Source organism: Bufo gargarizans, chromosome 10 (genome assembly GCF_014858855.1).
Source record: "Bufo gargarizans isolate SCDJY-AF-19 chromosome 10, ASM1485885v1, whole genome shotgun sequence".
Classification (NCBI taxonomy): Eukaryota; Metazoa; Chordata; class Amphibia; order Anura; family Bufonidae; genus Bufo; species Bufo gargarizans.
Genome location: NC_058089.1, coordinates 10,451,703 through 10,464,977, shown reverse-complemented (window position 1 = coordinate 10,464,977; position 13,275 = coordinate 10,451,703). Strand labels below are relative to the sequence as shown.

The 13,275-nt window shown below is 48.7% G+C and overlaps 1 protein-coding gene across 1 annotated transcript in view; it reads right to left on the bottom strand.

Annotated features, from left to right (window-relative positions):
• NAV2 (neuron navigator 2) overlaps positions 1-12,572 on the bottom strand; it is a 161,822-nt gene extending 149,250 nt beyond the window's left edge. Inside the window, 1 exon segment of the mRNA XM_044270784.1 lies at positions 11,738-12,572. Within this exon segment, the coding sequence (XP_044126719.1) occupies positions 11,738-11,995 (258 nt within the window). The 5' untranslated portion in view covers positions 11,996-12,572.
• Between the last annotated feature and the right edge of the window lie 703 nt (positions 12,573-13,275).

Genomic DNA, 13,275 nt, shown 5'->3' with positions numbered 1-13,275 from the left:
TAAACAGAAGGGTTACCCAAACCTCACACGCCTTAAAGTCCCCGCCGGGGGCCCCTGTCGGGGCCAGACTCCCAGAGTGCAAAGCACGTGGATACAAGGGGTGCGCTAGGAAAATGGACAATCATGCATGCCAATGTACAACGTCACCGGTGGGTAGGTTATGGGGGTTTGGCATTTCATTCCCTGGAGGACTACAAGTCCCAGCATTCCCAGTCAGCCAGGGTAAAAAGCACTACTGTTATCAGGCAGCAGGGTGGCGTCTTCATCACTTGGGCTCCTGGGTTGAATCTGCTTTCCTGATACAGAGGGCAGGATCTTATATCAGCCTGGGAAAGCTGGGTGAAAAGCAACATGGCCGACTCCGCGCTGTTCCCCAGCTTACCCAGACTCCAGGCTCACCTGCCTAGATATAACGTAATAGTCTGGGAAAGCTGGGGGGAAGCCCCATGTAGTGGCAGCAGCCAGGATAGCCATCACCCAGCTTTCCCAGAAACCGAATAAAGAAAGAGATGCATTGGCTATGGCGGACACTACAGGGGGGTCGCACTTATTATCGTGGAATGGCTTGTAAGCTTCTGTTCACATGACTCAAATCAGACACGGGTTTTGATGTGGATTCAGCGGCAAAATCCGCATCAGATCCGATGACGCAGCATGTGAATGACGCTGTCCTTTAGAATACATGGGATGCAGACATCAGATCTACGGGTTCACGCTGAAACCTGCGTCACATCCAAGTCATGTGCACGGACCCTTATATCACAGGGAAGCTGAGGATTAGCCTCGCGGCATGGGGATCTGCTGCGCATTTGGGTGCATTCATGTGTCAGAGCCGTGTGTCGTACCTGACCCCCACAGTAATGCAGTAAACCTCAGGATATAAATACTGGAAGAGCCTGAAGCCCACAGGACGGTCGCCGATCATGTACCTAACCCCCACAGTAATGCAGTAAACATTAGGATATAAATACCGGAAAAGCCTGAAACCCACAGGACGGTCGCCGGCCATGTACCTAACCCCCACAGTAATGCAGTAAACCTCAGGATATAAATACTGGAAGAACCTGAAGCCCACAGGACGGTCTCCGGCCATGTACCTGACCCCCACAGTAATGCAGTAAACCTCAGGATATAAATACTGGAAGAACCTGAAGCCCACAGGACGGTCGCCGGCCATGTACCTAACCCCCACAGTAATGCAGTAAACCTCAGGATATAAATACTGGAAGAGCCTGAGGCCCACAGGACGGTCGCCGATCATGTACCTAACCCCCACAGTAATGCAGTAAACCTCAGGATATAAATACTGGAAGAGCCTGAAGCCCAGAAGACGGTCTACGCCATGTACCTGACCCCCACAGTAATGCAGTAAACCTCAGGATATAAATACTGGAAGAGCCTGAAGCCCACAGGACGGTCGCCGATCATGTACCTAACCCCCACAGTAATGCAGTAAACATTAGGATATAAATACCGGAAAAGCCTGAAACCCACAGGACGGTCGCCGGCCATGTACCTAACCCCCACAGTAATGCAGTAAACCTCAGGATATAAATACTGGAAGAACCTGAAGCCCACAGGACGGTCTCCGGCCATGTACCTGACCCCCACAGTAATGCAGTAAACCTCAGGATATAAATACTGGAAGAACCTGAAGCCCACAGGACGGTCGCCGGCCATGTACCTAACCCCCACAGTAATGCAGTAAACCTCAGGATATAAATACTGGAAGAGCCTGAGGCCCACAGGACGGTCGCCGATCATGTACCTAACCCCCACAGTAATGCAGTAAACCTCAGGATATAAATACTGGAAGAGCCTGAAGCCCAGAAGACGGTCTACGCCATGTACCTGACCCCCACAGTAATGCAGTAAACCTCAGGATATAAATACTGGAAGAGCCTGGAGCCCACAGGACGGTCGGCAGCCATGTACCTAACCCCCACAGTAATGCAGTAAACCTCAGGATATAAATACTGGAAGAGCATAAAGCCCAGAGGATGGTCGCCGGCCATGTACCTGACCACCACAGGACAATCACCGGCCATGTACCTGACCCCCACAGTAATGCAGCAAACCTCAGGATATAAATACTGGAAGAGCCCGAGGCCCACAGGACGTTGCCAGCCATGTACCTGACCCCCACAGTAATGCAGTAAACCTCAGGATATAAATACTGGAAGAGCCTGGAGCCCACAGGACGGTCGGCGGCCATGTACCTGACCCCCACAGTAATGCAGTAAACCTCAGGATATAAATACTGGAAGAGCCTGGAGCCCACAGGACAGCCCTCAGGATATAAATACTGGAAGAGCCTGGAGCCCACAGGACAGCCCTCAGGATATAAATACTGGAAGGACTGGTGTCCGCAGGACGGTCGGCAGCGGTTTACACCGTTGTCATGGATATATTTAAATAAGAGGCAAATGTAAAGATGAAGTGGAGGAATTCACACACTGCGCTGCAGGTCACAACAAGTCCTGCTCCACCTGTAAAAACAACATGCAGAACTATTCACTGTGGTCATGACCTTAAACGGGATCTTTACTAGAAATTCCCAACTCCATGTGTAGGACACCATTACCGGCATTGCTCCCAGCAGGAGACCTCCATAAGTACAAGCAAATACCCTTCTTCCATCTGTCAGCAGACCACAGATTAGAGGAGCACAGCTTGTCTCTTAAGACGGCCATACACAACAACGTCAGCCGAACCCGACGACTGCCTAGCGCAGTGGTGGCAAACCTTTTAGAGACCGAGTGCCCAAACTGCAACCCAAACCCCACTTATTTATCGCAAAGTGCCAACTTGTCCATTTCACCTGACTACTACAGTCCAGTATAGTGTATCTTTCATGTACTTTATCATTTAGCTATAATAGCTGCCTACATTCAATGCGCTGCCTGTGCTGTTCATAGCGAGCCTGCGCTGATGGAAGGCAGGAAAAGTCTAAGGCATATTAGAACAGCACAGACTTTTTCCAGGGTGCGGGTGCCCACAGAGAGGGCTCTGAGTGCTGCCTCTGGCACCCGTGCCATAGGTTCGCCACCACTGGCCTAGCGTGTAAGGGGGTCTCCTGACTGTCCTCTGGGGCAATTGTCGGATCAGAACATGGCCAATCTTTTATTTCTAGATAAAGCCTTGTTCACACATCAGTTATTTTATCAGTGATTTCCATCAGTGTTTGTGATCCAAAACCAGGAGTGGAGGCTCCACAGACATAAGGTATGAGGGGAAGATCTGCTCCTGTTCCTTGTTTTTGCCCTGTACCTGGTTCTGGCTCAAAATCACTAATGTGAATAACTGAGGTGTGGACAAGGCCTAAGCTGCTGCCAGAAATGTGTGCAGATGACAGAGGGGGTCCGGAGGGGGAGGGAGAAACAGGGGTCCAGGGGAGACAGAGGGAAAGGGAGAAAGAGGGGGTCAGGAGGGGGAGGGAGGAAGACAGAGTGGGTCCAGGGGGGACAAAGGGGGAGGGAGAAAGAGGGGGAGACAGAGGGGGTCCGGAGGGAGAGGGAGAAACAGGGGTCCGGAGGGAGACAGAGGGGGTCCAGGGGAGACAGAGGGAAAGGGAGAAAGAGGGGGTCAGGAGGGGGAGGGAGGAAGACAGAGTGGGTCCAGGGGGGACAAAGGGGGAGGGAGAAAGAGGGGGAGACAGAGGGGGTCCGGAGGGGGGGGGGGGGTGAGGAAGACAGAGGGGGTCTGGAGGGAGACAGAGGGGGTCTGGAGAAGAGAGGAGACAGAGGGGGTCTGGAGGAATGGACTGAGGGGACAGGAGGGGGACCGGTAGTGACTTTTCTCCTATCTCTATTCTGTACATACACATGGACAGTGTATCGTAGGTGAGGAAGAATAGCGGTCAGCCGCACAACTGTATAAGCGAATATCTCTTTCAGGGAAAGCTGGGTGATAAACAATTCGTCCACCAGTCGAGCTCCCATAAAAGTTCTTTCACTCAAGTAGTAATGCAGAACAAACCCCTGATTTGTTATGCAGGAGTCTGGGTGCTCGCTCAGGTCATCCAGCTTTCCCAGATAAGGATAGCGTTTATGAAGCATCTGCGCTTCTGGTGCAGATCTCCAAAAAGAGAATATTCAGAGAAGACGCAGCACTCCTCTCAGCGGTAGCGTATTTATATAATAGCTCCAAACACAGCGACATTTCGACTCCTCAGAGTCTTTTTCAAGCCTCTGAGGAGTCAAAGTGTCGCGATGTTGGGAGCTTTTATATAAATACACTACCACTGCATTCAGAAATGAGTGCTGCACCTTCTCTGAATGTTATCTTATGGGACCCAGAAGTCAGGATCCGACATTGCACGCACCTTGAGGAGATTATATTGTGGGAATAACATTGTGATACAAAATATTTTTGGAAGAGCTCCAACAAGAAAAATCCTTACTGCCTGCAGCCACCACTAGAGGGAGCCTAGAAGCTCACTCTATACTATGTTATTATTGTACACACATTGTATGAGCTCCCCCTAGTGGTAGCTGAAGGCCGAGAGAAAATAAATACACACACACATTTTACATACATATATATATATATACACATATACACACACATACACACAAAACACAAATATCTTTAGGACTGACAAGTTGAAAGCTGGGTGCAGACCACAGGCCTGGGCTCCTCTTTAAGCTACACTTGCTCCCATTATTTTCTAGGAACATTCCTTGAGATTCTTGGGCTCCTGATAATGGATTCTGCAGCCGAAGCTACATGTTATAAATAAATTCCTCTCCGAGGAGAAGATCGCATTGATAAATAGGAGTATTGTGAATGTGGTTTCCATGGCAGCAGAATCAGCTATAGAGGATCAGCTATCAACCACCTGACCAGCCGCCACCTGTATGTATATGCTGTATATATCCAACTACAGGTATGTTCAGTATTTAAATGCACACTGTCACCTAAACAAACAAGATGGCAGAGGGTATACTAATAGCGCAACTGTCTCCCTCCGGCCGGATAATAATGTATAGCCTATTAAATGTGCAAGATGTAATTAAATCCTCCAGTGCCCCGGAGATTTAATACCTACAAATAGCTTTATATATACAGCATGTCAGTCGTACAGCACAGTATTCGTGGCATTATGTCAGTCATACAGCAGAGTATTAGGGGCAGTACACCAGCCGTACAGCAGAGTATTCGTGGCAGTATGTCAGTCGTACAGCAGATTATTAGGGGCAGTACGCCAGCCGTACAGCAGAGTATTCGTGGCAGTATGCTAGCCGTACAGCAGAGTATTCGTGGCAGTATGTTAGTCGTACAGCAGATTATTAGGGGCAGTACGTCAGTCGTACAGCAGAGTATTCGGGGCAGTACGCCAGCCGTACAGCAGAGTATTCGGGGCAGTACGCCAGCCGTACACCAGAGTATTCGGGGCAGTAGGTCAGCCGTACAGCAGAGTATTCGGGGCAGTACGTCAGCCGTACAGCAGAGTATTCGGAGAAGTACGTCAGTCGTACAGCACAGAGTATTAGGGGCAGTACGTCAGTCGTACAGCAGAGTATTAGGGGCAGTATGTCATTCATACAGCAGAGTATTCAGGGCAGTATGTCAGCAGTAAAGCAGAGTATTCAGGGCAGTATGTCAGTCGTACAGCAGAGTATTCGGGGCAGTATGTCAGACGTACAGCAGAGTATTCGGGGCAGTATGTCAGACGTACAGCAGAGTATCCAGGGCAGTATGTCAGTTGTACAGCCGAGTATTAGGAGCATTATTCCAGTTGTACAGCAGAGTATTAGGAGCAGTATGTCAGTTGTACAGCAGAGTATTAGGAGCATTATTCCAGTTGTACAGCAGAGTATTAGGAGCAGTATGTCAGTTGTACAGCAGAGTATTAGGAGCAGTATGTCAGTTGTACAGCAGAGTATTAGAGGCAGTATGTCAGTCATACAGTAGAGTATTCAGGGCAGTAGGTCAGCCGTATAGCAGAGTATTTGGGGCAGTAAGTTAGTCATACAGCAGAGTATTAGGAGCAGTATGTCAGTTGTACAGCAGAGTATTAGAGGCAGTATGTCAGTCGTACAGTGCTGAGTATTCAGGGCAGTATGTCAGTTGTACAGCAGAGTATTAGGGGCAGTATGTCAGTTGTACAGCAGAGTATTCGGGGCACTATGTCAGTCGTACAGCAGAGTATTAGGGGCACTATGTCAGTTGTACAGCAGAGTATTAGGGGCAGTATGTCAGTTGTACAGCAGAGTATTAGGGGCAGTATGTCAGTCGTACAGCACAGAGTATAGAGATGGGTTTGGCACACTGTGTACAGTTCAGAGTATCAGGGTCAGTAAGGCAGCAGGAAGGTGCGGAGCTCCGGGTATAGACGTGTTGTGTCAGCGCTGCAGTGAGGAGTATATTATCAGCGTGTGTATTAGATGCCAGATGGGAGTGCTCCTTATCTACTACCCCTTCAGGGAACAGCATAAGCCAGGATCCCAGGCATGTATATGTGGAGGGAGTGCCAGGATGTTAGTATACATCTGGGAGGGTCACACCTCAAACACAGAATCACGGAAATCACTTTTTCCTAATTGTATCTCCTGCGAACCTATACGGCTGCCATTCCATCTTGTGCAGGAGTTGTCACCCAGGTGGGGACATCTGCTGAGCTATGCAGGGATATAGGAGCTGGGGATGTAACCGGGAAAGCTGGGTGACCAAAGCTTTCCTTGCATTTACTGGGTTTTGTCTTCTCCCCTGCAGCAGGTGCCTCTGCCATCTCACCCTACAATGACACCCCATCCGCTGCTGAGAGAACTGGCTTCAGACTGAATTTTCCAATGTGTAGGAAAAAATGACTAAATATATCCGCCCCTTGCCATCTGCTGGGTAAGAGGCTGCTGACCGAGGCTTCATGGGATCAGGTAATGCCTCTTCTACAGGACTCTCCCCCTCATATACAGAGCAGGTAATACTGCCTATTACAGGACTGCCCCCTTCATATACAGAGCAGGTAATACTGCCTATTACAGGACTGCCCCCCTCATATACAGAGCAGGTAATGCTGCCTATTACAGGACTCTCCCCCTCATATACAGCACAGGTAATACTGCCTATTACAGGACTTCCCCCCTCATATACAGTGCAGGTAATACTGCCTATTACAGGACTGTCCCCCCTCATATACAGAGCAGGTAATACTGCCTATTACAGGACTGCCCCCCTCATATACAGAGCAGGTAATACTGCCTATTACAGGACTGCCCCCTTCATATACAGAGCAGGTAATACTGCCTATTACAGGACTGTCCCCCCTCATATACAGAGCAGGTAATACTGCCTATTACAGGACTCTCCCCCTCATATACAGAGCAGGTAATACTGCCTATTACAGGACTGCCCCCCTCATATACAGAGCAGGTAATACTGCCTATTACAGGACTCTCCCCCTCATATACAGAGCAGGTAATACTGCCTATTACAGGACTGCCCCCCTCATATACAGAGCAGGTAATACTGCCAATTACAGGACTGTCCCCCCTCATATACAGAGCAGGTAATACTGCCTATTACAGGACTCTCCCCCTCATATACAGAGCAGGTAATACTGCCTATTACAGGACTGTCCTCCCTCATATACAGAGCAGGTAATACTGCCTATTACAGGACTCTCCCCCTCATATACAGAGCAGGTAATACTGCCTATTACAGGACTGCCCCCCCTCATATACAGAGCAGGTAATACTGCCTATTACAGGACTCTCCCCCTCATATACAGAGCAGGTAATACTGCCTATTACAGGACTGTCCTCCCTCATATACAGAGCAGGTAATACTGCCTATTACAGGACTGTCCTCCCTCATATACAGAGCAGGTAATACTGCCTATTACAGGACTGCCCCCCTCATATACAGAGCAGGTAATACTGCCTATTACAGGACTGCCCCCCTCATATACAGAGCAGGTAATACTGCCTATTACAGGACTGTCCTCCCTCATATACAGAGCAGGTAATACTGCCTATTACAGGACTGCCCCCCTCATATACAGAGCAGGTAATACTGCCTATTACAGGACTGTCCCCCCTAATATACAGAGCAGGTAACGCTGCCTATTACAGGACTGCCCCCCTCATATACAGAGCAGGTAATACTGCCTATTACAGGACTGCCCCCCTCATATACAGAGCAGGTAATACTGCCTATTACAGGACTCTCCCCCTCATATACAGAGCAGGCAATGCTGCCAATTTTAGGACTGTCCCCCTCATATACAGAGCAGGTAATACTATCTATTACAGGACTCTCCTCCCTCATATACAGAGCAGGTAATACTGCCTATTACAGACTCTCCCCCTCATATACAGAGCAGGTAATACTGCCTATTACAGACTCTCCCCCTCATATACAGAGCAGGTAATGCTGCCAATTCAATTACAGTACTGTCCCCCCTCATATACAGAGCAGGTAATACTATCTATTACAGGACTGTTCACCCCCTTATATACAGAGCAGGTAATACTGCCTATTACAGGACTGCCCCCCTCATATACAGAGCAGGTAATACTACCTATTACAAGACTCTTTCACTCAAATTACGGAGCAGGTAATGCCACCTGTTACAGGACTCTTCCCCTCAAATACAGAGCCGGTAATGCCGCCTATTACAGGACTCTCCCCCTCATATACAGAGCAGGTAATACTGCCTATTACAGACTCTTCCCCTCATATACAGAGTAGGTGATACTGCCTATTACAGGACTCTCCCCCTCATATACAGAGCAGGTAATACTGCCTATTACAGGACTCTCCCCCTCATATACAGAGCAGGTAATACTGCCTATTACAGGACTATTCCCTCTAATATACAGAGCAGCTAATACTGCCTATTACAGGACTTTACCCCTCATATACTGAGCAGGTAATACTGCCTATTACAGGACTCTTCCCCTCATATACTGAGCAGGTAATACTGCCTTTTAGAGGACTCTTCCCCTCATATACTGAGCAGGTAATACTGCCTATTACAGGACTGTCCTCCCTCATATACAGAGTAGGTGATACTGCCTATTACAGGACTCTCCCCCTTATATACAGAGCAGGTAATACTACCTATTACAGGACTTTACCCCTCATATACTGAGCAGGTAATACTGCCTATTACAGGACTCTTCCCCTCATATACTGAGCAGGTAATACTGCCTTTTAGAGGACTCTTCCCCTCATATACTGAGCAGGTAATACTGCCTATTACAGGACTGTCCTCCCTCATATACAGAGTAGGTGATGCTGCCTATTACAGAACTCTCCCCCTCATATACCGAGCAGGTAATACTGCCTATTACAGGACTCTCCCCCTCATATACAGAGCAGGTAATACTGCCTATTACAGGACTCTCCCCCTCATATACTGAGCAGGTAATACTGCCTATTACAGACTCTCCCCCTCATATACTGAGCAGGTAATACTGCCTATTACAGGACTCTCCCCCTCATATACAGAGCAGGTAATACTGCCTATTACAGGACTCTCCCCCTCATATACAGAGCAGGTAATACTGCCTATTACAGGACTCTCCCCCTCATATACAGAGCAGGCAATACTGCCTATTACAGGACTCTCCCCCTCATATACAGAGCAGGTAATACTGCCTATTACAGGACTGTCCCCCTCATATACTGAGCAGGTAATACTGCCTATTACAGGACTCTCATATACAGAGCAGGTAATGCTGCCTATTACAGGACTGTCCCCCTCATATACTGAGCAGGTAATACTGCCTATTACAGGACTCTCCCCCTCATATACAGAGCAGGTAATACTGCCTATTACAGGACTCTCCCCCTCATATACAGAGCAGGTAATACTGCCTATTACAGGACTGTCCCCCTCATATACTGAGCAGGTAATACTGCCTATTACAGGACTGTCCCCCCTCATATACAGAGCAGGTAATACTGCCTATTACAGGACTGTCCCCCTCATATACTGAGCAGGTAATACTGCCTATTACAGGACTCTCCCCCTCATATACAGAGCAGGTAATACTGCCTATTACAGGACTCTCCCCCTCATATACAGAGCAGGTAATACTGCCTATTACAGGACTGTCCCCCTCATATACTGAGCAGGTAATACTGCCTATTACAGGACTCTCATATACAGAGTAGGTAATACTGCCTATTACAGGACTGTCCCCCTCATATACTGAGCAGGTAATACTGCCTATTACAGGACTCTCCCCCTCATATACAGAGCAGGTAATACTGCCTATTACAGGACTCTCCCCCTCATATACTGAGCAGGTAATACTGCCTATTACAGGACTCTCCCCCTCATATACAGAGCAGGTAATACTGCCTATTACAGGACTCTCCCCCTCATATACTGAGCAGGTAATACTGCCTATTACAGGACTCTCATATACAGACCTCAGCTGGTGCTTATCGCCTGTCCCCATATCTCCTCACCCCACGAGGGAGGATATAGTGATTCATAATCATGCAGTGACAGGAAGCCATTCTGCGGCTGCCAAAATCCATCTTCACACTTCTCTGCCCCCAGCGCCTCCGTGTTACAAGCCCAATTTTAAGAGTAACAAGTTCTCCATGTGTCTGCGGAGATGAAATACTGGCTGCGGCTGTTTTCACATACACAATGCAGAGCAACATAATACTGTGAATCTACACCAGTCGGGGCCCCAATACCCTCCACCTCCACCCACTTATATCCCAGACCGGGGCCCGTTACATCTACCAGCATTTCTAGCCACTGAAACCCTGATTCCGCTGGGGCTCAGACGCACTCGCCTTAGTATTACAGTCACATCCTTCCTGTCTCACTTGCCTCCCAAGCCGACACCTGTCTGAATCCGCCACTTGCAGGCACTGGTACCATTAGACAGAGCGGGATGTGATGCATCAGGAGTCTGGGGCAGATGGAAATATATATAACCCTATAGCCACCATGTAGGAGGTGGTATATCAACACAATCCAATGCTGACCCAAAATTATCACTGATGATGCTGATACAGTGCACAAAATACATGGGGGTGGGGGTGTATTCTACAGGAATCAGGTCCGTGTGCCAGGGTACATCATGCACATATACAAGACCTGGCAGGTGGCACAGGGTATGCTCAGCAGGTTCCTCTCACAACCTCCCTCTTCCCTCAGAACCTGCTGGATGCCTACATCTTCTCCATGGTCTGGTCAACGGGAATCACAATGTTAACCCTTTATCCATCATTTATGAGGCAGTTTATTAACAAAATCCTTTCATATCCATCCAAAGTGATCTCTGATGATGCTACCATCATGATGCTACCATCATCATGTAAAATCCAAAAGGGAGGGGTCTGCTCTGCAGGAACCACATACGTGTTCTGGGGTAAATCATACACACGGGGAGGGGGCACATTCTGCTCCCAACTACCCTTCTTCTCCAAGGACCTCTGTGGGTGGCATGTTCTACATCGTTTGCTCTACAGGAATTACAAAATCCCCAGGGAGGGTATATACTGCAGGAATGACATCCGTGTGCTGAGGTATATCATGCACAGATATAGTAGTAAGAGCTGGCACGTAGCATGGTCAGCAGGTAACCCCCCTCCCTACAAACCTCTCTGGGTGGCAGTATGTTCCCACCAGCCTCCCTCCACCAGAACCTCTCTAGGTGGCATGCCTGCTCCTCACAATATCAGCCATAGCTCTACTGCACCAGAGATGGATGAGAAGATGCTCACCACACAGACTAGATACGTAAGATGACGGTTCTCTGACCTGTGTGTCGAATACATTTTCGGAGGAGTCCGACTTCTTGATGGGAACAGCTTCCGCCGTAGACTCGTAACCACATTGCGGCTTCAGAGGGATCTGACTCGTCGGGTAGGATGGCTTGGACAGTTCTATCTTGTTCCCTAGTTTCAGGTAGCAAGGCTGAGGGATTGTCCTTGCGGGAACGTGAAGGATTGGTGCAGCGCTGTGGACGGGTTTGGGCAGTCCCGATTTCATCTTGGAAGCCACCAGGATGGATGGCATCTTCTCCACCTTCTAGACACCTTTTATTTTTTTTCTCTGTGGACCACCTTGCCCTATTAGAAGAAAATCCTTACAACTGCGTCCACTACAGAGCTCTCCAGCCAGACATGAATTCTATTAGGACCTCCTGTGTCTCCATCCTCAAGGTTTCAGAACATGGACAGCATGAGCGTCTTGGTTCCTGAGGATCTTCTCGGCTGATTGTCAAGCACCTGTCATTTTCTAGTCTTGCCAGTACATCTTCCCATGCGTCTTGAGAAACCTACAGCATCTGTTCGTGCCCGGTCTGGATCAGCGCGGCTTCTCACGAGCTGCAGGATTTCCAGCTTAAGATGTATTTCCTTCAGTCTGGGCCAAGAAGCAGATGCAGCTTACCACCCTGACGGCTCGTGCCCTTGGCTGTATGCTTTTGAGGGAATAAATCTCCTTCGTTGTGAGACCTGCAGGAGGTGTGGGGCTGCTGTGGAGCACCAGCAGAATCCTCCGCCTGGCTGATGGGATTCTGCCGCAGAGCACAAATCTCAGCAGTGCAGTGCGGGGCTGAGGACGACAGAGCTAACCCAACCTGTGGACCTTGCAGAAGTGTACTGTGTCAGTGGCAGGGAGCTGTGTGGGTGCAGCCTGCGTTTGACAGCACAGGAGGATGGAGGCTGCTGGTTGGTGGAGGGGAAAATCTCTCTGCAGGAGAGGAGTGGTCGCTGCTGAGCTGTCAGAGGCTCTCACCGTACCAGAGGATAGCCAAATAACTGCCGGGAACACAGGGGCCGGTGACTCAGGCTGCTGGATTCAAGGGAAAACATCGCCCGATGGAAACCGTGCATTTTAAACGGATGCACAGCAACCGCCTGCTACTGGGAAGCAACGTAACAGTGATACATTGTATCCCCGGTGGGCTGGAATACAAAGTAACAAAGTACCATGGTAACACACGTTAAAGTACCATAGTAAAAGTGACACACTAACAAAGTATCACAATAAAGTAACAAGCACCACAGTGACATACTAACAAAGTACCATAGTAACAAAGTACCATAGTAATAAAGTACCATAGTAATAAAGTACCATAGTAATAAAGTACCATAGTAGTAAAGTACCATAGTAATAAAGTACCATAGCAATAGTGCCACACTTACAAAGTATCGCAGTAAGGCCTCATGCACACGACCGCTGTGTGTTTTGCGGTCTGCAAATCGCGGATCCGCAAAACATGGATGGCGTCCATGTGCATTTTGCAATTTGCGGAACGGCACAGACAGCCTTTAATATAACTGCCTATTCTT